This window comes from Hypanus sabinus, chromosome 4 (assembly GCF_030144855.1).
Source record: "Hypanus sabinus isolate sHypSab1 chromosome 4, sHypSab1.hap1, whole genome shotgun sequence".
Classification (NCBI taxonomy): Eukaryota; Metazoa; Chordata; class Chondrichthyes; order Myliobatiformes; family Dasyatidae; genus Hypanus; species Hypanus sabinus.
In genome coordinates this window covers 171,128,422-171,151,667 of record NC_082709.1, presented here as the reverse complement: position 1 = coordinate 171,151,667, position 23,246 = coordinate 171,128,422, and the positions used below count along the sequence as shown (strand labels likewise).

Below are 23,246 nucleotides of genomic sequence, written 5' to 3'. Positions count from 1 at the left end.
CCACAAACTACTCAACTTTTCAGGGTACTTTCCCATACAATATCCTTCCATTCACCTCTTCTCTTCTGCCACTATTCAAGGATCCAAACAAATTTTCCAGCTTTGTGCACTGCATTCAGTGCACATGATGCTAAAAGCTTAGTCTTCCAGACTAACAAGTGTTTTGGAAAGTGGTCACCCAATCTACATTTGGGTTTTCTGGTAGAAATGGTATGCAAGAGCAGCTTTGGTGACCACTTTGTAAAATACAGTCTGTTCAGTCTCTCAAGTTTAAATCTCCATCATACTCGCACTATGACATGCCTTCAGCGACCTATGTAGCTTCCAATGCAAGGTCCAAGGAATAGCATCTCATCTTACAGTTAATTTTTTATTAATTTTAAGGTAACCTTTTATTCCCTTCTCTCTCCATGGATGTAGCAGTACCTGTATGTTTCAGCCATCTGATTCCCCACCTCCACCCCATCTCCAAATACTGGCTTATTAAAGTAATTGTTACCTTGATGATTTTGTCATGCACCCTATTACAGATACTTCCTCTGTTCCCATTTCTCCCCCTTTCTGCAACTTAAAACACATTTCCAATGTTTCCAGTTCTGATATGTTAAATGTTTCAAGCAATTAACATATTTGTTACAACATTATGAAGTGTACTTTGTAATGATTATGAATCTGTGGAGCAGATTCAATAAACTGAATGGCCTAATTCTCTTCCTCTGTTTTGTGTCTTCAAAAATCTCATCCAATTGAGGATAAATTTCTACTTTCAATGTCTGTGATGTGGTGCTTTGATTAGCTTTTATTCTGCATATAAACATAAACATTTCAATAATTGTTTTCAAAGGGAAATAACTACAGCAAAATATTGTCAATGCTGGATGTCTGCAATAAAGGCCAAGTGCTGGAAATACTCTGCACAGCATTTGTGAAGAGTTAGTATTTCAGGTTAATGAGCTTTCATCAGAATAGAGCATGATTTAAGTGATAAAAGACAAGCTGTGGGGTTTCACTTAGGAAGATAAACATTCTTCCCCATGTAGCCAAAGGAAAATAGAATGAATTCAATGATATTAAAATATCAGATTTTCATTTTTATGATTCCAAAGGCACCACAGAAGATAAATAATGAGCTGTTCATTGTTAACATCATGGACATGAAAAAGTGGGTGCTTCCTGGATTATAGAGAATGTGGTATAATTTTCAGTTGGCTGCCAGCAAGGGGACAACTAGATTTCCCCAAATGGAAGACAATATCAATAATACTTACTTTACCCTTGTTTGGAAAAGAAACAATAGTGATAGAAATTCCTTTCATACTTCATCTCTTTTGAAGTACTCATTTAAGATATAATTATATGGCGCTTATTTTTACAATAATAGATCAAATGTGAAAATACAACTGAATTACATTTGGTTAAATGTGTATTCCATGCTGCAGCTATGGCCACAATCCTCAATATCACATTCATCAAAACTAAGACCACTTCTGAACAGTATTAAGATTTGTTTCACTTGAAAATTCTAAGTGGATTGCTAGAGGTAATCCTATTCATGAGAGATGGGATGGCACAATACAAGATTTTGATTGCTGCAAAGATCAAAAATCTGCAGTAGTTACTTAATTTAGAAATCTCCTGCCTAAATTGCTCATTTAGACATATCCATAGATTACTCCCCCCCCCCATAAATAGAGAATGTCTGTCTACCAGTGCTAAAAAAAAACACTGTACTTAGCAATATCACTCATCTACTAAGAAGCATAAAAAGATCTCTGAACTCTTTCCATGGAAATACACATTTTAAACAAAAAGACAAAATCACATCTTTCTATTCAGAGTGTAATTTATTATTTGTGGTTTAATTTTTAACTTAAGTATGAGGTTATGGCTGCTAAAAAAAATTCCTTCATCATTAACAATTAAGATGATATGTGCAAAGAATAAAACTATTAAAAATATAAAAGTAAAAAAAGTAGGAAAATATTTTTAGTCTAAATACTAATAATTATACTCAGACCAAGCCACTTGATCTTGGGTTTAGTAATTCTGAGTGTCGCTGAAAGTGGTAATGAAGTTGACAATACAGACACTAAACCATCTAAAGCAAGCTTGATACAAAAACCCCAACATACACCAAGTTGCCACATGCAGCTAGTAATTATATATCAAATAAGTTCAAGTCCTTACTGTGTTTCCAATTTTTTTAATGTTACTCTTGATATTCACCCTCTTGCCATCTTTGGTCTTCTTCACTGTCCACGATGCATCGGATAACTTCTCAAAAAATTTCCGAGCTTTGGGAGCCTGATCTAAGATGTGAGATGGGGGTATTCCTAGAACTTCTACAATTTTATTCATTTGATCCACCTAAACAGAAGACGAGAAGAGAAAAGGTAATGTCAAAAATCAGAATTGAGCAGGCCTCAAACAAAAAGGCTACATTTATATTTTGTGGACTTATTAGGTCAATGTGTCTTCACTGTGGGAGTAAACAAAAGCCAACTTATGACCTTCAGTAGAAAGGGCATAATATTTTGTGCACAGTGTTAGTGTGAAATTAAGCTGTGAAGCCTCATCTATTTCTAAATTTAGGCTTAAGTGAAATCACAGTTAATCAAAGGAACTGATGATCTGTATTCTAAAAGCCAAGACTGCAGAAGCTGAAAATCCAAAACAGAAAATGCTGGTGGGAGAATAATTTAACTTTGACTAATGACTTCAGATAGTGCCTGTCCTGCTGAATATTTCTAGCACTATTTTATATAGTGTCTATATAGCTTTACTCAGTCAATAATTTGTTAGTTTTACTATAACCTGCAGTACGTTTTTACTGGCCTTTTGAAAATCATACATCACAACATCCAGATTCCTCTGCATCTCAAAGCTATATTTTATCAGGAGTTTGAGGAGAATTGCTATGTTACCAAAGGCACTCTCAACTTTCACAGAAGACCCATGGAGAGTATTCTAACTAGTTGCATCACCATCTGGTATAGAGGGCCAATGCACAGGATTGAAAAAAGATGCAGAAAGTTGTAAACTTAGCCAGCTCCATCATGGGTACTAGCACCCCACAGCATCCAGGAGACCTTCAAAATGCTATGCCTCAATAAGGCGACGTCCATCACTGAAAACCACTATCACCGAGGACATGCCTCTTCTCATTGCTACCATCAAGGAGGTGGTACAGGAGCCTGAAGACACACATTCAATGTTTTGGAAACAGCTTCTTCCCGTCGCCATCAGATTTCTGAATGGACGATGAACCCGTGAATACTTCCTCAGCATTATTTCACCTCTCTTTTTACAGTACTTATTTTTATATATATTTATCATATAGTTTTATTATGTATTGCAATGTACTTCTGCCACAAAACAACAAATTTCATGACATATGCTGGATATGTGGTGATGTTAAATCTGATTCTGATTCACAAAGCTTCAATCATTCAAATAATGTGCTATTTACTAAAATGGACACTTTCCCATTGTATACCATTTGCCAGATCTTTGCCTACTCACTAAACTTATTTTTAGCCTTTTAGGTATTACTTCAACATTTCTCATCACCATATGTCTCAGCCATCATGTGTAAATTTAGATATACCATTAAGAAAATAATAGTTCTACAGTTTAATGAAATGACCTTTGATAAAAAAAACCACGCTTTGGAGGTTCCACATACTCAAAGAATAAAGCTTGACTCAAAGCCAAATGTTGAGAGTGTTCCAGATACTTGATACAATCTTCTTTTAAAGTTATTTGCCTACCTCATTAGCACCACTGAAGAGTGGCTCTCCGGTGTGCATCTCCACCAGAATGCAACCTAGCGACCACATGTCAATAGCTAGGTCATAGGGCATTCCCAGCAGCACCTCTGGTGACCGGTAAAAACGACTCTGAATGTATTGGTATATCTACAAAAGATTAACACAGTTAATACAGGAACTACTAAGTGCACAGTAATCTATTTTTGTCTTGCATTTAAGAATATCCTATCAAAGCTGCAGATTCATGTTTAATAATTGCATTGTAATCTCAAACTTGTGTACTGCATTACTGGGTCACTGGAATAAATTTTCACATGTCCAAGTTAAACTAAGGAAAACTGGCAACAAAAATGCTTTGATTTTGTAAGAGTTACAAACTTAAGGTGGCAAAGTTCTAATTTAGCAGAGCTTGGAGCACAGTTCCAGACACCCAGGTTCAAACCCAATCTCCGGAATGCATAGTTTGCACATTCCCCATGAATTGGTAGGTTTCTTTTAAATCCTCCCATATTCCAAAAATAAACTGGATCAAGGGGTTAATTAACCTCTGTGCATTGGCCCTACAGTCTGGATGAGAGTTGAGAGTCAAGTGGTTGACAAGGAAGTGGGAAGGATAAAATGGGATCAGTGCGAATGGGCATTTGATGGTCAATCCCAACTTACTGGCTGAAGGGCCTGTTTCTGTGCTATGTCATTTTATAATCACCACCAAACACTAAATAAAAGAACATTTATCCAATAAATTTTTCATCTAGTACTTTAGGTTTTAACCAATGTTTATGTTGGTTCACAGATTACCTAAATGAGTGAATTCTCTCACAGTAAGTATTACAAAATGCTTTGCTAATTAGTTTTAATTTTCCAATAGATAAAAAAATAGTATCGGAATCTAAGCTTGCATTGAGTAAAAGGCAAAATTTAAAGCTGTTAAGGTTGAAAACAGTATTCCATAGCAGATTCTATCCAATTACAGTAATACATCTAAGTTCCCTAAAATCTCAGCTGTTTCAACTGCCCTCCAGCTATGCTCTCAACTGCTTGGAAGATCTGCCAGTTCTGCATTTCTGATGGTCAAATACATCAAGAAAGTTCCTTCATCTGGCATCATGCATACCTTTTTCAAAACTTATCAAAACCCATCTTCAACTCTAAACAAATCAATTTCCTGCAGTTACTATAAAGTCAGGATTCATTTTTCAAAGTCATGCAGAGATCAACTGCATTGGCATCATATTCATAACTCATTGAAGCAACAGCAAAACCTATACAAATGTTAATATAATGGTACACACCCTCTGACCAAGCTGACAAGAGCTTCCAAAGTCCACTATTTTGATTGCACTCCTTTTGGGATTGCACAGCAAGATGTTTTCAGGTTTTAAGTCGCAATGAATAATGCTGAGCTCTGGTGTAGCAAGAAAGAGCAAAGCAGTGCACATCTGCTGTGCAAATTTCCGCGTGAGGTTCAAAGAAACACCACGGAAATTGGTGTTGCGAAGCAGATCATACAGGTTGTAGGATAACATCTCAAAGACAAGGCAGAGGTGATTTCGAAACATAAAGTGCCGCTTCAAATGAACTGTAAAGGGAATAAATAATACATTTAACCAGTCATATAATTTTTCTAAAACAAATCTATTACATAAATCAATGACTACTGTAGATGCCACACAAATGCTAACATACACAACTGAAAGATTTCCTGACAGAAATGAATCAATGTAAAGCATGACTTTTTCCCCATTTCAGAGATTCTGCCTAACCTTCCTAATACTTCCACCACTTTTTTATTAATTATTTCTCCATATTTTGATTTAGACATATGCCGACTCAGATGATGATGCAGAGAATTACTATTATTGATCAATTATTTTATACTTGACAACAGTGATGGAATTTTACCATTTTGTTTCTCTATTAGTAAAATTGTAAGAATGCCTTCTTATTTACAACTGTGAAATAAATTATTTCAGAACATTCCTTAAAATGTATACATCAGCATAGCTTTGAAAAGAATTTAAGTTACAAATTCATTGTGTGGACTGAACCATTAATTACACATGTTGCTGAAAAAGAAAATAAACATTATCACTCTTTCTAACCAGTGCACTGTATTTGGTGCCCATACACTGTCTTCTCCACACTTGCAAAACCAAACGTAAATAGGAGGAACACTTTGTAAAGCATTTCCATCCAATCCACTGGGCTGACCGCACACTTGAGTTGCTGGTCATTTCAATCCTCTATAATCCCATTTCTACTCTGATTCATGACCCCCAAAGCTCTTTCAATGAAGAACAACACTATTTTTTGATCTGGGAAAATGGCACCCTTCAAATCTCAATATAGAATTCAATTGTTTCAGGTAATCTGTTTTTTCGAATTTTATCAGAACTGACCAGTTCTATTGTTGGGTTATTCAGCTACAACATTAACTTTCTTTTAAATTGCTCCATAGACAATGCCTGAAGTGATAGGCATTTCCAGCAACTTCCATTTGACTTCAGGTTCTAATAAATATCTGACCCATATTTAACAGCATTGTTTATTTGTTTGTTTTCTCTCTAATCTAACCCATTAATCAACTGACCAGACAGTTCTGGAAAAACTTAAGTCTTTGATCTCACCCTATCAGGAATATTGAGTTTATCCAAAATCCTATACATTCCTCTTTCAGACTCTTTGCAACTTGACTAGTTTTCCACACATTCCTAGTTTTAACGGAAGATGTTTGTTCTGGATCACTATATTTCTCTTTCTCTTTTCAGATGATGGGTCACCTGCTGAATACTTCTAACATTTTTTGCATTTACTTTACCAAGAACAACCAGCACATGCTCTGAAACTAAAGTACTGGAAAATATAAATGACGCTCATCTCTGGTTTTCCTTATAGTATTGTAATTCAGCTAGAGAATACTACTATGAAATTCATGTAGGAAATTTCAAAAAAATGTTGGTCTTCAATTTACTTCACACTAGAGTGGCGATTATCTTTAAAAATCAGAAGCTTCTGAACATTTTTTCCAAGACATACAACACCACATTAAACAGGATACAGTCAAATGTGAAATTAAGGCTCAATTTTTGGTACATAATGAAATCACAGATCTAAGAGACACTTGGAGCTAAAAGTCATTTCAGTATATGCTGTATCAGCCCAACCATATCCTAATATTCATACCTCACATTGTATGATAATAAACAACATTCCAAATGCTTAATACTTTAGTAACATTATTTTTCATCGGTATCAGATAAAATTCAGTAGATTTCCCTCCCCCCCAAATATTTGTAAACAATTGCCTGTAAGGTTCAAATAAGTCTTTTGTTACCTATATAGTATTTCATCTCAGTGTCGTGTTTGTTCATCAGCTCAAGCAGCCGGACCTCAATCTGTGCCTGATTTAGGAATGCCTTCTTGTTCTTTATGATTTTTATTGCTACCCACTCCTGTTCCACACGATCATATGCTTTGACAACCTGCAAGTTAGAATAAGCAAAATTCTTGGTAAAAATGACAACAGCAGCAATATTATTGTTTATAAGACTATTCCAAATGAAAACACACACTTTCAAGACAAGAGCTTATGTTTTTTATTGAGAAACAGTGTGGAATAGGCCTTTCCAGCCACACTGAGTCGCCTATACTGTAAAATGATGTGCTAACCACGATGTTACCGTACTGCCCCTATATCATACATAGGCCAGGAGATCCAAAGAGTGGCGATGTATAAAATTGTTCAAGGAAAATATGAAAGATTTGTGGATTTTATTTGCCTTCATATTACTCACTTAAAGGCTTGAACATGTTAGCTTAAAATTTATTAATTAGAACACATGCAAATATGCTCTCTGCTTTCATACCCAAATTGTACTTCACACCCAATTCAGTTCCCTGACAACTATCTACTGTAAGTTCAGAAGTAAACAGTGTTTTGTGTTTTATGTTTCTATACAGATGCAAGGTTATGACATATTATAATTAGGCAGAAAGTAGAATGTAGAAAACATCAAAGATAAATAAATGCTGAAACGAGCCTTGTAAATTGTTAAAATCACCAGTGACATGACAACAGAATCAACACTTGAATCTGACATTGTCGACAGCAGACCAAAAACACAATCGTAAGTACAGAAGCTACAAGAGCAGAATTTGGCCATCAAATCTGCTCCACCATTCTGTCAGTTGATTTACTATTGCTCTCAATTTCATTCATTTGCCATCACCTCGTTATTTTTGACATCCTGATTAATCAAGAAGTTACCAACCTCAATCTTAAACATAACCAATCACTTGGTCTGCACAGCCATCTGTGGCAATGAATTTCATAGATTCACTACCCTGTGGCTAAAAGGAATTTGTCCTCATCACAGCTCTAAATGATGTCTCTCTTTTCTGAGGTTGTGCCCTTTGCTCCTAGACTCCCCCTCTATAGGAAACATCCTCTACCCATTCACTCTCTCTCGCCTTTCAATACAGGCAGTCCCCAGGTTACGTATGAGTTCCATTCCTGAGTCCGTCTTTAAGTCGGATTTGTACTCAAATCGGAACAAGTACATCCGATATTATTTAGCATCAGTTCGTCAAACTTTTGTCTTAGTATATAGTATATACTTTACCTTTCAATGCATATAAAACATTTAAGGAATGTATGTATTCCAATAATTAAACCACTGTGTTGCTTAGTAATAATTGTAGCTTTCATTGGGGCAGGGCCTTTCACATGTTCCATTATTCTCACTTTATCAGTTATCCTTTAAAATTGTTCCAATCATTGAACGACTATAGCCTAATGCTTTTCCAATGACCGTTTCACGTCTTTCCAAATGCTTTATTATTGCCACTTCATTTTCAATCGCGAGCGCTTCCCGTCAATAGAACAGAAACACTGCGGGCGGGCGGTCCCAAGCTCTGCCGGCTCCCAAGGACTACCGCACTGAGACAGGCTAAATGTGGGTATTGAGCTGGGTTTGGGTATTTGATCATCCACAATATTCTGCAAGGGAATTTAAACTGGGGGTGGGAGTGTTTTTTTTACGAGGTCAAGTTATGAGCTCGACATCAACCCGGCACAGGAGAGGTCTGTCACTGGACCGAACTCGGAAACCTCTGTTCTCGACCCCGACGCTGATCTCACTGCACCACCAGCCGACCGGAACGGGGTGGGGGTCAGGGTGAATCTTACTAAGAAAAATTTAAGTCAAATACGAAGTTAAACACTCAACACAGCATCAACGGCAGCGACTTAAAATGGCGGACGGCATAGCAATCCAACTTAAAATGGCGGACAGCATCGCGATCTGACTTAAAATGGTGGACAACGTTCTCCTTCCTGGTTTGTAAGTACAAGGTGTCTGTAAGTTGGATGTTCGTAACTCTGGTACTATCTGTAGTCAACAGGTTTCAATGAAACCCCCCCCTCATTCTTCTAAACTCCTGTGCCTATAGGGCCAGAACCATCAAATGTTCCTCATATGTTAACCCACTCATTCCTGGGCTCATTCTGGTGAACTTTTACTGCACTTAAAAGAAAAATGCTTTTAATGTTAGTCTTAATTCACCTCAAAGTAACTCATCAACCCACAGTATCATCTGGTTCCTCAGGACGCTCTCCAATGCCAGCACATCTTTTCTTACACAAGGGGCCCAAAACAGCTTACAATATTCCAAATGCGGTCTGACTAATGCCTTATAAACCCTCAGCTTTACATCCTCACTTTTGTATTATAGTCTTCTTGAAATTATGCTAATATTGCATATGCCTTCCTCACCACCGGTTCTGCACAAGGTCTCCCAAGTATGATTTTTCGCCTCATTTAGTAAATAGTCTATCTCTTTATTCCTTCTACACTATATTCCACCTGCCACTTCTTTGCCCCTTCTCCCTAACTGCCAATTCCTTCTGCAAACACCTCATCTGAAATCCCTACATAGTCCCTGACCTCACTGCTACTTTTTTCTATAGAATCTGTGCCTGTCTCCCAAGTAAATACAGATGCAAAGAATCCATTTAAGATCTCTCCCATCTCATAGATATTCTTTTTCTGTGGGCAAATCTATAGAACGTTCTATAGATTCTTAGCAAACCTATAGAAGTTAACCATAAACAGTAAATATCAATAAATAATGAGCATGAAATAATATAACAGAGTCCTTAAATGAGCGTAGCTATCCCCCTTTTGTTCAAGAGCCTGATGATTGAGGAGTAGTAACTGTTCTTTAACCTGGTAGTGCGAGTCCTGAGACACCTGTCCCTTCTACTTGATGGCAGCACTGAGAAAAGAGCATGGCCTACATGGGGAGGATCTATGATGACTGATGCTGCTTTTCTACAGCAATGTTTCATGTAGATGTGCTCAGTGGTTGGGAGGATTTTACCCGTGATATACTATGGAAGCCCTTAGGACTCTCCTTCACCTCGTCTTCTAGAACAACCCTATACCTTCTTTTAGCCCTTTTGATTTCCTTCTCAAGTGCTCTCTTGCATTTCTTTGGCAGGAAGGAACAAATGAGGTACTTGAGTCTATGCCTGCCATACACCTCATTTTTCTTTACCTTAGCTAAAAACTCACTCCTCGGACTGTTGGGTCTCTATAATATAATCCCATTAACTTTGTCATCCCTTTCTTATTCTTCAGTTCCAACTATACAGCCTCAATAGACAAGCTCTCCAGTCTGTCCTGTCTTGAGCACTGTGTGACATTTTCCCCTACCTGTAATGCCACCCCTCGCCCTTTAATCCCTCCTGCTTTATCATATCTAAACAACAAAACTTTAAAACATTGAGTTGCTCGTCTTTCCCCTCCTGCAACCAAGTCTCACAAATGTCGTAATTCAAAATGAAGATCCATGCCCTAAGCTCACCTGTCTTTTCTACAAAACTCCTTGCATTAAAATATACATAACTCGGAACAGTATTCTCACCACACTCAACCTTTTGATTTCTGACTTGGTATGAAGGCTTAACAACATCTTTACTCACAAGCACCCTAGCACCCACATCCCCACCATCAGTACTAGCAACCTTTCCACAACATTATTGGTATTTCTCCAGGTCAGGTGCAAACAATCCCCTCTGTACAGATCTCAACATTCCTGGGAGGGAGCCAAATGATCCAAAAATCTGAAGCCTCCCTCTTGCACCATTTCCTAAACTGTATGATTTTCCTATTTCTGGCCTCACTAGCACATGGCACAGATAGCAATCCTGAGCTTTCATTTGGTCAAGGAGGGGCAAACAGATTTCACTAAGTATGGGGTGATGCAAGCCAGAGTACAACTTGTACTACAGATGGTTGGATAAATCTAATCAAAGAGATGGGCATGGGAATACAAGTGCATAGTTTGTTGAAAACATCATCACAAGTAGAGTGATGAAAAAAGGCTGTTAGCACAGTGACCTTTATCACTAGGGCAGTGAGTACAGGAAATGGGACATTATGTTGCATTGTATACGTCATAGGAGAGGCTGTAGTGGACTGCTTGCAGTTTGGGTCACCATTACAGGAAAGATATATCACACTAGAAAAAAGAGCAGAAAAGATTTACAAGGATGCTGTTGAGACTAGAGGGCCTAAGTTAGAGACAAAGGTTCATCAAGCTAGGTCCTTATTCCTTAGAATATAAAAGCATGAAAGGTGACTTTATAGAAATGTTCAAAATTATAAATGTGTTCTCCCCAAGGTAGAGGAGTCCAAAACACTAGAAGGCACACATTTTAGGTGAAGGGGAAAGATTTATTAGGGACCTGAGTGGCAATTCTATCATACACGGTGAGGATATGGAACAACCAGGTACAATAGTATCATTTCAAGAAAAAAATGTTTAAAGTATAGGCACGTGAAGGGGCAGGGCTTAGAGTGATAAAGACCAAATGCAGAAAATGGGACTAACTGGATGGACACTGTGGTCGGCATGAACTCACTGTGTCAAAGGGCATGTATCTGTGCTGTACTATGATTCTCTGATCGGATATATCTATATAATACAGCAATGGAATTACATAATTGAGCTTGTATCACATAAAGCAGTCACGTGTACAACTAAGATGAAATACCTAAATCTAACTTAATTCAGCAAATTACAAATAGGAAAATTAATCTCAGTGGTTTCCTCTATCTTGTATTCTCAAATGAGAGCAACTGTAATGTCACTGATGAACATGCAAAATGCACATATTGTTTATCCATCAAATCCTGTCCTAACTTGGGTTCAAAGAAAGTTAGCTTCCAAAATCATACAATGGGAAAATGGAGATGAATCATGAAGACTTTTTTATGTTATTTTTTCAAAATCACAAGATAGTGCATCAAGAAACAGAGAAAAATGTGAGCTAGCTACAATACTAAACAATGGGAAAATGCAGGATCTTGAATTGAAACACTATTCCTTTGCCTCTATAGATTTTGCCAGGCCTGCTGAATTCCTCCAATAGTTTGGGGGTTTTTTTGCTCCAGATTACAGTAGCTGCAATTTCTTGCATCTGTGATCCCAAGACCTGGAGAACTTGAATAAATATGGCTTGCTCCCAACAGTAAAACATTGCCACCATTAGTTGTGACTTAGTAACTGCAATACTTAGTGATACAAATCTCCAATGAAGAAAACTACTCTCAATTTATAAAATTAGTCTCTGCAGAAGGAATCTAAGTGTCTGTCATGAATGCAACAGCTGTTTGAGAGAAAGGTACAATTAAATAATAAAAGCTTTCATCCATATAGACCTACAAACCTGTCCTGACTGCATGCCCTATTGCCCTTTTAAAGTTCCGATTAAAGTTGATTGCACCATCCTTCAGGAATTGTATTTGCACTCTTTATAGCAGATGGCATCACTGCAGTACATCCACTAAGTTGAATACTTCAGGAATGCACTTGATGTCAATTGTCAGTTTAAGAGTGCAGACCAACAAAAAGGTAGAAACAGCTGTTCCTGGAAACCCAAGATTTCTGGACAATAATTTAGTTGAAAAGGTGATACCAAAGACTATAGTCAATGTTAATGTCAGAGCACCACCATTGCTCTGGTGCATTGGCGGAGAGAAGAAATGTTCAAAAAATGATAGATATGAAGAATACCATAGTTAAAGGAATGAACAAGCTTTTCTACAGCCACAGATGATGATACAATGCATTTATACACCATGGTCAAAGATAAAAGAGACTGTAAAACATTCTGTGGAATAAAGATATCCAGCCAAAGATCTTGATTCACACAGATATCAGTACAAGGTCTGTAGCCTCATACCAATTGCCAGGTCTGACAAGCAGATTTTAAGAAACTCTTAAGCGGCAAATCTGGAAAATCTAGTGATCTCCAGGTTACTCATTTTGTCAGAAGCTGGCAAGCTTAAGACCATAATACACAGGAGCAAAATTAGGCTACTCAGCCCATCAAATTTCCTTTGCCATTCCATCATGACTGATTTATATTCCATCTCAATCGCAATCATATGCTTTCTGTAACCTTTGACACCCTTACTAATCAATAATCGATCAAACTCTGCTTTAAATATACCCAGTGAATTTGCCTCCACAGCCACATGTGACAATTACACAGCTTCACCACCCGTGGTTAAAGCAATTCCTTTTCACCTGTCCTAAAGGAGGGTTCTTCCATTTAAAGGCTGTGCCCTCCAGTTCTAGACTTTCCTACTATTGAAATTACTGTCTACACGTCCACAAGATCAAGGTCTTTCAATGATTCTTCTAATCTTCAGCAAGTACAGGCCCAGAGACATCAAATGCTTCTCCATGTGTAAGCCCCTTACAGTTACAGAGAATAATGCAATGAATGCATGGCTGGGATTCAGCCACCAGTTGGGAGGATGGATTTTGGAGATAAATGTGCTGCACCCTTGTTCCCAGGACAAGGGACAATTGTCCTTGGGAAAATTTGCTAATACTATGGGAGACTTGGCTGGGGTGTGGAAGGAAAAGCATAGAGACATTGGTTAAACTAATAAAAAATAAAGACAACTAAGCAAACAGAATCTAATACATACTAAGAGCACACATAGCACAGCTTTTGAAATGTGAACATGCAAATTAAGATGACTATGACTCTTAAAAGATGTAGGTCACTCTACATTCCCATTTAAAAAGATCAAGCATTTTTTTGCATCCCTGTTTACACATAACAAAGGTTAAGATTATCAACCAGATATCCACCTTTGCTTCCAAAATACTCAATGACTGCTTCCACACAGCTTTTAAGAGAACTCCAATGATACACATGAGACAAAATTTTATGCTGTCTTAAATAGATAACACCCCCCCTTCTTAAAAATGTAGACACTAATTCCAGATCCTCCAAGAGACTCCATCCTCTCCACATATACCCTTAAGGATTTTCCATGTCAATTAAGTTATCTCTTTTATATTTCAAAGAATACAAACCATTCCTGTCCAGCCCTTTCCCATAAGCAATTTAGGTGATTCTGGTAATCCTTATCTGAACAGCTTTAATATATTTACATAATTCTTCAGAAAAGGAAACAAATCCATTCAAAGTACCCCAGATCTCTTCCAATCAATGCCCTTCATAATGGAAACATAGAAAATAGGTGCAGGAGTAGGCCATTCGGCCCTTTGAGCCTGCACCACCATTCAATATGATCATGGCTGATCATCCAACTCAGAACCCCATACCTGCTTTCTCTCCATACCCCCGATCCCTTTAGCCACAAGGGCCATATCTAACTTTCTCTTAAATATAGCCAATGAACCGGCCTCAACTGTTTCCTGTGGCAGAGAATTCCACAGATTCACCTCTCTCTGTGCGAAGAAGTTTTTCCTCATCTCGGTCCTAAAAGGCTTCCCCTTTATCCTTAAACTGTGACCCCTCGTTCTGGACTTCCCCAACATCGGAAACAATCTTCCGATCATCGGAAACAAAACTTCCCTACTTTCTACTTTCAATTCCCCTTGAAAAAGCACACAATTGAATGTTAGCTTTCCTCTTTACTTGCTATACCTGCATGGTAGACTTTTATTAATCATGCACCAGGACTCCCAAGTTCATCTGCATTTGGAAACTCTGTAATCTCTGATCATCATTTCTTACCCCCAATTTATTTTACGCTAAACTCCATTAGTCAATGCTTCACTCACTCACTTAACCACTTACATTTCCTTGTATCCTCTTAACAACTTTCATAACCTGTTAGTTTCAAGCCAAGAAAGGAAGGAGGCATTGCTCTACTTAATTCTCAGGAATGAAACAGACCAAGGAGACAAATACCATTGGAGAACATTGAGTGAGCAACAATCACTTAAGGTCCAGAAAAGTTATAAACAGATTAAAACTCTCGAAGGTTGTCAGTTGGAGCTAGGGTAAATTCAAAATAGGACCAAAGCTTTGTAAGCAAAATTCTAATTGAACAGAATGCAGCCTTTGAGGAATTTCAAGTGGTATTGACATACATTCCAATAAGCACTCTTGAAAAGCAAATTTATAATGATAAAACAGAACTTATGACAGATTAACAGCAAGCAAATGACAGGATCTACAGGGAATAAACAAAATAAAAAGGGACAGAGAAGACAATGAAAAAAGAACGGGGGGAGGGGGGGGCAAATTTAGCCGTAGATTCTATATTCAGCTTGCCAAGCAAATCCAAGAAAAAAAAAGTAGGAACAAAATCAGGAATTGTTCCTTTCCCTTTTTTTTAAACACATCTAAAAAGTTTAACTTCCTTAAATTAGGAGGCTCTGTTAATCAGCCTTCAATGCCTTCATTGAAATGGATTGTTTTCATTGTTCAAATTGTGTTCTTTCTTGTAAAAATTATGTATAACATTTGTTTTTTCTTATAAATGCTGCTTATATGATGCGGTGTGTATGAGATGCTTCTGTAAGTTTTTCCATTGCACCTGTGCATAAGACGCTAACTTAAACTTTGATCAGTAGAAGAGTTGTAATAAAATGCCTTATGCACCTGTCTCAGGTCAAACAAGACTGCATGATTGACCCATCTACCACAGTGTCATCACTGACCTTATCCAGAAGTAGTACTAGATACCACAGCTGGATAAAGTAAATGATGATCAGGTAGAACATTGTTAATTCTAGTTATTTCCTGCCCATAACAAAAAAAAATCTTGACCATGACCTTCAGTTTGCAGTCAATAGTCTATGATTGTTCATTCTGCAGAGATGCACAAGCAATGCTCACTCATCAATGGTTTATTCGAGAGTTCACTGCTGACCTCTGGAAAGAGCTACTCATATTGCTGCATCACCCCATCTGCATGGATGGCACGTGGAAGATTTACATATCCTTCAACATCAAGACAAAAGTAATCTGCCCAAATCCTCTAGGCCAGCCAAACATCAGAAAAGTAGTGATTTTGCAATATGTGGAGCAACTCCCATATCCCTGCAGTCAACTCTCCCAACAACCTGTAACTGTAGTTCAGCATCGTACTGCTTCCAACAAGCTATGACACATGTCTTGACAAAAACATATCACCAAATGTTGATAAAAGTCCTTGTTTATAGGGCTGTTGAACTGGCTACTCTTCTTTACTACTTCAAAACCTGGACTATCTATTAATGCCACATGACAGCTTCCATCATCAGTTCTTATGCCAAGGTACACACTAGTGGATGTCAGGCCCAACATACGCACTCCCCTTGAAGATGTGGACACCAGCATGAAGTCCTTGCTCTTTTGAAGTATGATATTCCCATCCAGATCCATTATCTGGATAAGAATGTGCATCTAGACTCTGCATGTAGATGGGTAAGAACAATCTTGAGGTTCTTTTCTCCCAACCTTTTGACGATTGATGTTTAAAAGTGAGTCAAAAGTTTCTGTACAGAACAAGGTTAGCATCAAACACAATTAATGGTATGATGACTGGAGGAATAAATTATGGCTCAGCGCAGTGCCAACTAGTTTAAAGCAGACACCACCTTAAGGCTAAACAGCACCAGAGGAGGGGTGCAAATCACAATGCCATGAACATTAACACGCCAGCATTTCTAAAGATCACAGACACCCAGAATTAGTTTCCTCAACTATCTAAAGATCTACAAAGACTGAAAGACATGATCTTCAATTGCAAATAAATCTCTCCTAATAAAGGAAATAAGCCATTCAAATCCATAAAAATTTACTCACAGAATAGTGCTCATTAAGAACCTAATTAAAAATATCACTTAACCAAAGACGAGACCATTGACATGTCAAAGAAAGGTGTTGAAATACTGGATGGAATTTGCTGAAAAGATAGTACTGGAAAACTGAGCTATACAGTAGTTAAATCAGATAGAATAAGCCCCTGGTTATTGAGCAAATTACAGAATGGTGCCTGAGCAACAATCTCTCAATGAATGTCAGCAAGACCAGGTAGCTGATTATTGACTACCAGAGGAGGAAACTGAAGGCCCATGTGCCAGTCCTTATTGGGGGGTTCAGAGCCAGAGACGGAAAGCAGCTTTAAATTCCTCAGTTAACATTTCAGACAATCTGTCCTGGGTCCAGTATGTTGTGCTATTACAAACTAAGCACAGCAGCACCCCTATTTTCTTAGAAGTTTGTGAAGATTCAGTATGCCATCTAAAACTTTGACAAACTTCAACGGATGTGAGATGGAGAGTATATTCACTGATTGCATTACAGCATGGTAAGGAAACACCAATATCGTTGAACAGAAAAGCCTACAAAGAGTAATGGATACAGCCCAGCCAATCAGAGGTAAGCACTCCCCACTATCGATCACAGGAAAGCAGCATACATCATGAAGAAACCCACCTTTCAGGTCATGCTCTCTTCTTGTTGTTGACATCAGGAACGAAATGCACGAGCCTCAGGACACACACCACCAAGTTCAGGAACTTATTTATTTAGTGATACAGCTCAGAGAAAGCCTTTCCAGCCCTTTGAACTACGGCTCCCAAGCAACCCCCAACACTTCCCCTTCCTCCACCATCAACTCTGCCCTCAACTGCAACTCTCCCATTTCGTACATGTCTGCCCTCACCCTATCCTCCCACCACTCCACCAAAGATAGGGTTCCTCTTGGCCAGTGGGATCTCCCAGCGGCCACCCATTTTAATTCCACGTGCCATTCCTATTTCGAAATGTCAATCCATGGGCTCTTCTACTATTGGGATGAGGCCATACTCAGGTTGGAGGAGCAACACCTTACAGTCTGTCCATAACTTTGCTGCTGATACAACCATTGTTGGTAGAATCTCAGGTGGTGGCGAAAGGGTGTACAGTAGTGAGTTATGCCAACTAGTGAAGTGGTGCCGCAGCAACAACCTGGCCAACAATGTCAGTAAGACAAAAGAGCTGACTGCGGACTTCAGGAAGGGTAAGACGAAGGAACCCATACCAATCCTCAGAGGGATCAAAAGCGGAGAAAATGAGCAGTTTCAAGTTCTTGGGTGTCAAGATCTGAGGATCTAACCTGGGGTGGGCAAACTTTTTGACTTGTGGGCCACAAAGGGTTCTAAAATTTGACAGGGGGGCCGGACCAGGAGCAGATGGACGGAGTGATTTGGTAATACACCTCATAAGAGAAAATAAAATATCATGGGATATGTAGAAAACATGTGCTTTAATTTCAATTGAAAATGAACAAATGCATTATAACAAAATATCTGTCTTTGAAGTCCCATGGTATTTAGCTATTTATTGAAATGACTTTTAAAACACTGAAAATTAAATGAATAAAATACAGCTTTTTTTTAATAGTAACAGTTATTATTTTAAAGCACTGAAAATTCTGTTATCCTTCAAGATATTATCATCATCACTCTCCTCCTGACTGTCTTTATTTCAAAAATGGTAGGAGATGCAGGTCTACTTGTCCTGCTCCTTCTTATTCAATTGTCCCCTGTGCCAAAACTCAACAACGACCCGCACAAGGACAGAACAGTGACAGCGCACCAGTATGCGGAGCGCGTTATTTGATCTGCAGCGCATTTTTTATTTTGAGAACGTACATGCGCCTGCGCACTACTCATGTCCATCACTTAACAGAAATGACATGTAACATGTAAGGCTTATTGAAAAAAATATTTTCAAATGCATTTTTTACATAACACAACGAAGAAACTTATTTTTAATTTCAGTAGGAACAGTGTTGTTGGTCTCCCTTTTTAGCCAGCGCATCAAAGTCTGGATTTAGTTTTGTTGTGGCGATTCTCAGGATGGATCTGAGGTGTTGGTCAGTTAACTTGGATCTGTGGCTGGCTTTGTTGATGTTCATGACGCTGAACACCTGTTCACACAAATAGGTCGAGCCGAACAAAGAGTAAAGCGCAAATGTGGAGTAATATGCTGCACCTCAACAAAGGTCAATGTCTATAGAGTGCGTCATCTATTGGGAAAACGCCAGAATTGCGGGGAAAAAACGTTAACAAGGTTTATTAATATAATTTCATCAAGTTCTGCGGGCCAGATTAAAAAGCTTAAAGGGCCGCATATGGCCCCCGGGCCGTAGTTTGCCCATGCCTGATCTAACCTGTTCCCAATCCAGGTGGCCCCCGCTTTTCGAGTGTTCGCTTTACAACAACTCGCTTACATTAGTACCTGTTTTCGCTAACCAAAGAGGATGTTCGCTTTTAAGAAAAAAAGACGCCCGCTTTATATGTGTGTTTACCCCAAGAAAGACTACAATGACCGTGAAGCCTTGTGCAGGCAGTTGTTTGCGCTTGTGTGTACATGTGCGCACATATGCGTGTATGTGCCGATTTGTTTTCTCCAAAACGATTTTGGCTTGCTGCCTTCCCGAGTTTGATCAGTGAAACGACACCGTACCTACAATACTTCTACTTTATATAGGGTGCAAATTTATCATATCATTCCTGCTTTTACTATATGTTAGTGTTATTTTAGGTTTTATGTGTTATTTGCTTTGATTTGGTAGGTTATTTTTTTGGGTCTGGGAATGCTCAAAAAATTTTCCCATATAAATTAATGGTAATTGCTTCTTCAATTTACAACATTTCGGATTACAAACGGTTTCATAGGAACACTCTACCTTCAGATTGTGGGGGAAACGTGTATATTGAATATATTGATGTAGTTATCAAGAAGGCACTTTTTCAAAAATCAAGTCCAACAGACTGCAAGGCAGCGCACAAATGAGTACTGGCTCAAGCTCAGTGAGGACATTCAGACAGCAACTGTGACAGGCAACACCAGATTGATGTATAATGGTATCAAGAAGGCTCTTGGCCCATCGCAGAGCAAGACAGCACCCCTGAAGTCATCCAGTGGTAAAATAATCACCGATAAAAGCAAGCAGATGGAACGCTGGATAGAACACTACTCTGAGCTCTACTCAAGGGAAAATGTTGTTAGCTCAGCCATTGATGCCATCAATTGTCTACCAGTCATCGATGAACTCGACTCCAAACCAACCACTGAGGACCTCTACAAGGCAACTGACAGTCTGGCCCCAGGGAAAGCTCCCTGGCAATGATGAGATTCCTCCAAACCTGATCAAACACTGCAAGACCTCACTCCTCTAACCTTTACACAAGGTCCTCCATCAGTGCTGGAAGGAAGGAAGGAACAACTACAGGATATGCGCGACTCCAAAATTGTCACTTTGTACAAGAACAAGGGTGATAGGGATGACTGCAACAACTACAGAGGTATCTCCCTCCTGAGTACGTCGGCAAAGTCTTTGCTCGTGTAGCTCCAGCACGTCTACAAACTCTGGCAGAACAGGTCTACCCTGAGTCCCAATGTGGTTTTTGTGCAAGAAGGTCAACTGCTGACATGATTTTCTCACTCCGTCAACTCCAGAAGTGCAGGGAACAAGTCAAGTTTATTGACATTTCGATCATACACTGCTGGTACAGTACACAGTAAAAATGAAAAAACATTCCTCTAGAACCCTGGTGCTACAGGAAACAACACAAAACTACACTACACTATGTGAGACCACACAAGGTTACACTAGACTATGTAAAACAACCTAAAAACTGCACCAGACTACAGACCTGCGCAGTACTACATAAAGTGCACAAAACATTGCAGAGCAGTACAATAATTAATAAACAAGACAATAGGCACAGTAGAGGACAAATTACAATATAATAATAAATGATGTAGATATCAGTCTAGACTCTGAGCATTGAAGAGTCTGATGGCTTGGGGGAAGAAACTGTTGCAGTCTGGTCGTGAGAGCATGAATACTTTGGAGCCTTTTCCCAGACAGCAGGAGGGAGAAGAGATTGTATGAGGGGTGCATGGGGTCCTTCACAATACTGTTAACTTTGCAGGTGCAGCGTGTGGTGTAAATGTCTGTAATAGCAGGAATAGAGACCCCACTGATCTTCTCAGCTGACCTCACTATCCGCTGCAGGGTCTTGCAATCCAAGGCAGTACAATTCTCGAACCAAGCAGTGATGCAGCTGCTCAGGATGCTCTCGATACACTCTCTGTAGAATGTGGTGAGGATTGGGGGGTGGGGGGGGGGGGGTAGGAGATGGACTTATCTATCTCAGCCTTCGCAGAAAGTATTGATGCTGCTGGGCTTTCTTGGCTATGGAGCTAGTGTTGAGATACCAGGTGAGATTCTGCGTCAGATGAACACCAAGAGATTTGGTGCTCTTAACGATCTCAACGGAGCCGTCAATGTTCAGCGGAAAGCGGTCGCTCTGTGCTCTCCTTAAGTCAACGACCAACCCTTTTGTTTTGCTCACATTCAGAGACAGGTTGTTTGCTCTGCACCAGTCTGTTAGCCGCTGCACCTTCTCTCTGTATGCTGACTCGTCATTCTTGGTGATGAGACCCACCACTGTCATGTCATCAGCGAACTTGATGATGTGATGCAAGCTGCGTATTGCTGCAGTCATAGGTCAGCAGAGTGAACAGCAGTGGACTGAGCACACAGCCCTGGGGGGAGGGGGGGGTCCCATGCTCAGTGTGGTGGTGTTGGAAATGCTGCTCTCGATCCAGACTGACTTGAGGTCTCCCAGTCAGGAAGTCTAGGATCCAGTTGCGGAGGGAGGTTTCAGGCCCAGCAGTTTCAGCTTTCCAATCAGGTGCTATGGAATGACTGTGTTGAATGCTGAACTGACATCTATGAACAGCATTCGAACCTATGTGTCTTTTTTGTCCAGGTGGGTGAGGGCCAGGTGGAGGTGGTGCCGTCTGTTGAGCGGTTGGGACGATATGCAAACTGCAGTGAGTCCAGTAAGGGGGGCAGCAGGGTCTTGATGTGCCTCACGATGAGCCTCTCGAAACACTTCATGATGATATGGATGTGAGAGCAATGGGACGGTAGTCGTTGAGGCAGGACACTGAAGACTTCTTCGGAACTGAGACGATGGTGGCGACCTTGAAGAACATTGGAACGACGGCGCTGCTCAGGGAGATGTTGAAGATGTCAGTGAGATGCCAGCTGGTCTGCACATCCTCTGAGGACTCTGTCAGGAATATTGTCTGGTCCAGCAGCCTTCTGTGGGTTGACTCTGCATAGAGTTTTCCCTCACATCGGCCACGGTAAGCCACAGCACTTGGTCACTGGGAGAAGGAATGGTCTTCCTTGCCACCACCGCATTTTCTGCCTCGATATGAGCGCAGAAGTTGCTCAACGCATCTGGGAGGGAGGCATCACCAGCACAGGCAAGTGATGTTGTCCTGAATGCCGTTCCACAGACGCCGCATGACGCCCCGTCCTGGAAGTGGCTGTAGATTCACTAGGCGTGTGCACGCTTTGCCTCTCTGATGGCCTGGGACAGTTTGGCCCTCGCTGTTGTTAGGGCTGCCTTGTCACCTGCTCTGAAGGAGGAGTCACGTGTCTCCAGCAGTGCACGCACCTCCGCTGTCATCCATGGCTTCTGGTTAGTGCGTATAGTGATGGTCTTGGACACAGTGATGTCATCGATGCAATTGCTGATGTAGCCAGTCACTGATGCCGTGTACTCCTAAGTTGGTAGAGGCACCATCGTTTGCAGCCTCCCTGAACATGTGCCAGTCAGTGTATTCAAAGCAGCCTTGAAGAGCAGAGATGGCTGCTGCTGGACAGGTTTTCACCTGCTTCAGAACTGGTCTGGAGCATCTGATGAGCAGTCTGTATGCTGGGATTAGCAAAACAGAGATGTGGTCTGAGTAACCCCTCTATGTCGCTTTCATTGACTTGACCAAGGCATTCGACTTTGTCAGCAGGGATGGGCTCTTTCAGATTCTCCTCAAATCAGCTGTCCCCCGAAACTCTGAAGTATCATCAAGTCATTCCATGACAACATGAGGGCTACTGTTCAGTACGATGGAAGCTCATCAGAACCCTTCACTGTTCGTAGTGGAATCAAACAAGGATGCGTGTTGGCCCCAACATTATTCAGCAACTTCTCTGTGCTATTGAAGCATGTGTTTGGGATGTCGACAAAAGGCATCTCCATGCACACCAGGACTGATGGGCAGCTGTTCAACCCTGAGTGCCTGAGAGCAAGAACAAAGGTGCGAAAGATCTTAATACATGACATGCTCTTTGTCGATGA

General features: G+C 39.9%; 1 protein-coding gene across 3 annotated transcripts in view; it reads right to left on the bottom strand.

The window, feature by feature from the left end:
• dyrk1aa (dual-specificity tyrosine-(Y)-phosphorylation regulated kinase 1A, a) overlaps positions 1 to 23,246 on the bottom strand; it is a 166,338-nt gene that overhangs the window by 7,982 nt on the left and 135,110 nt on the right. For 2 of the 3 annotated variants that reach the window (XM_059968783.1, XM_059968784.1), the window contains exons 6-9: positions 7,105 to 7,252; positions 5,063 to 5,349; positions 3,771 to 3,917; positions 2,188 to 2,367 (exon numbers count right to left, since the gene is read on the bottom strand). In XM_059968783.1, coding sequence (XP_059824766.1) covers positions 2,188 to 2,367; positions 3,771 to 3,917; positions 5,063 to 5,349; positions 7,105 to 7,252 — 762 coding nt within the window. The remainder of the gene's footprint in view (positions 1 to 2,187; positions 2,368 to 3,770; positions 3,918 to 5,062; positions 5,350 to 7,104; positions 7,253 to 23,246) is intronic. The other variant, XM_059968785.1, reaches the window with a different exon arrangement.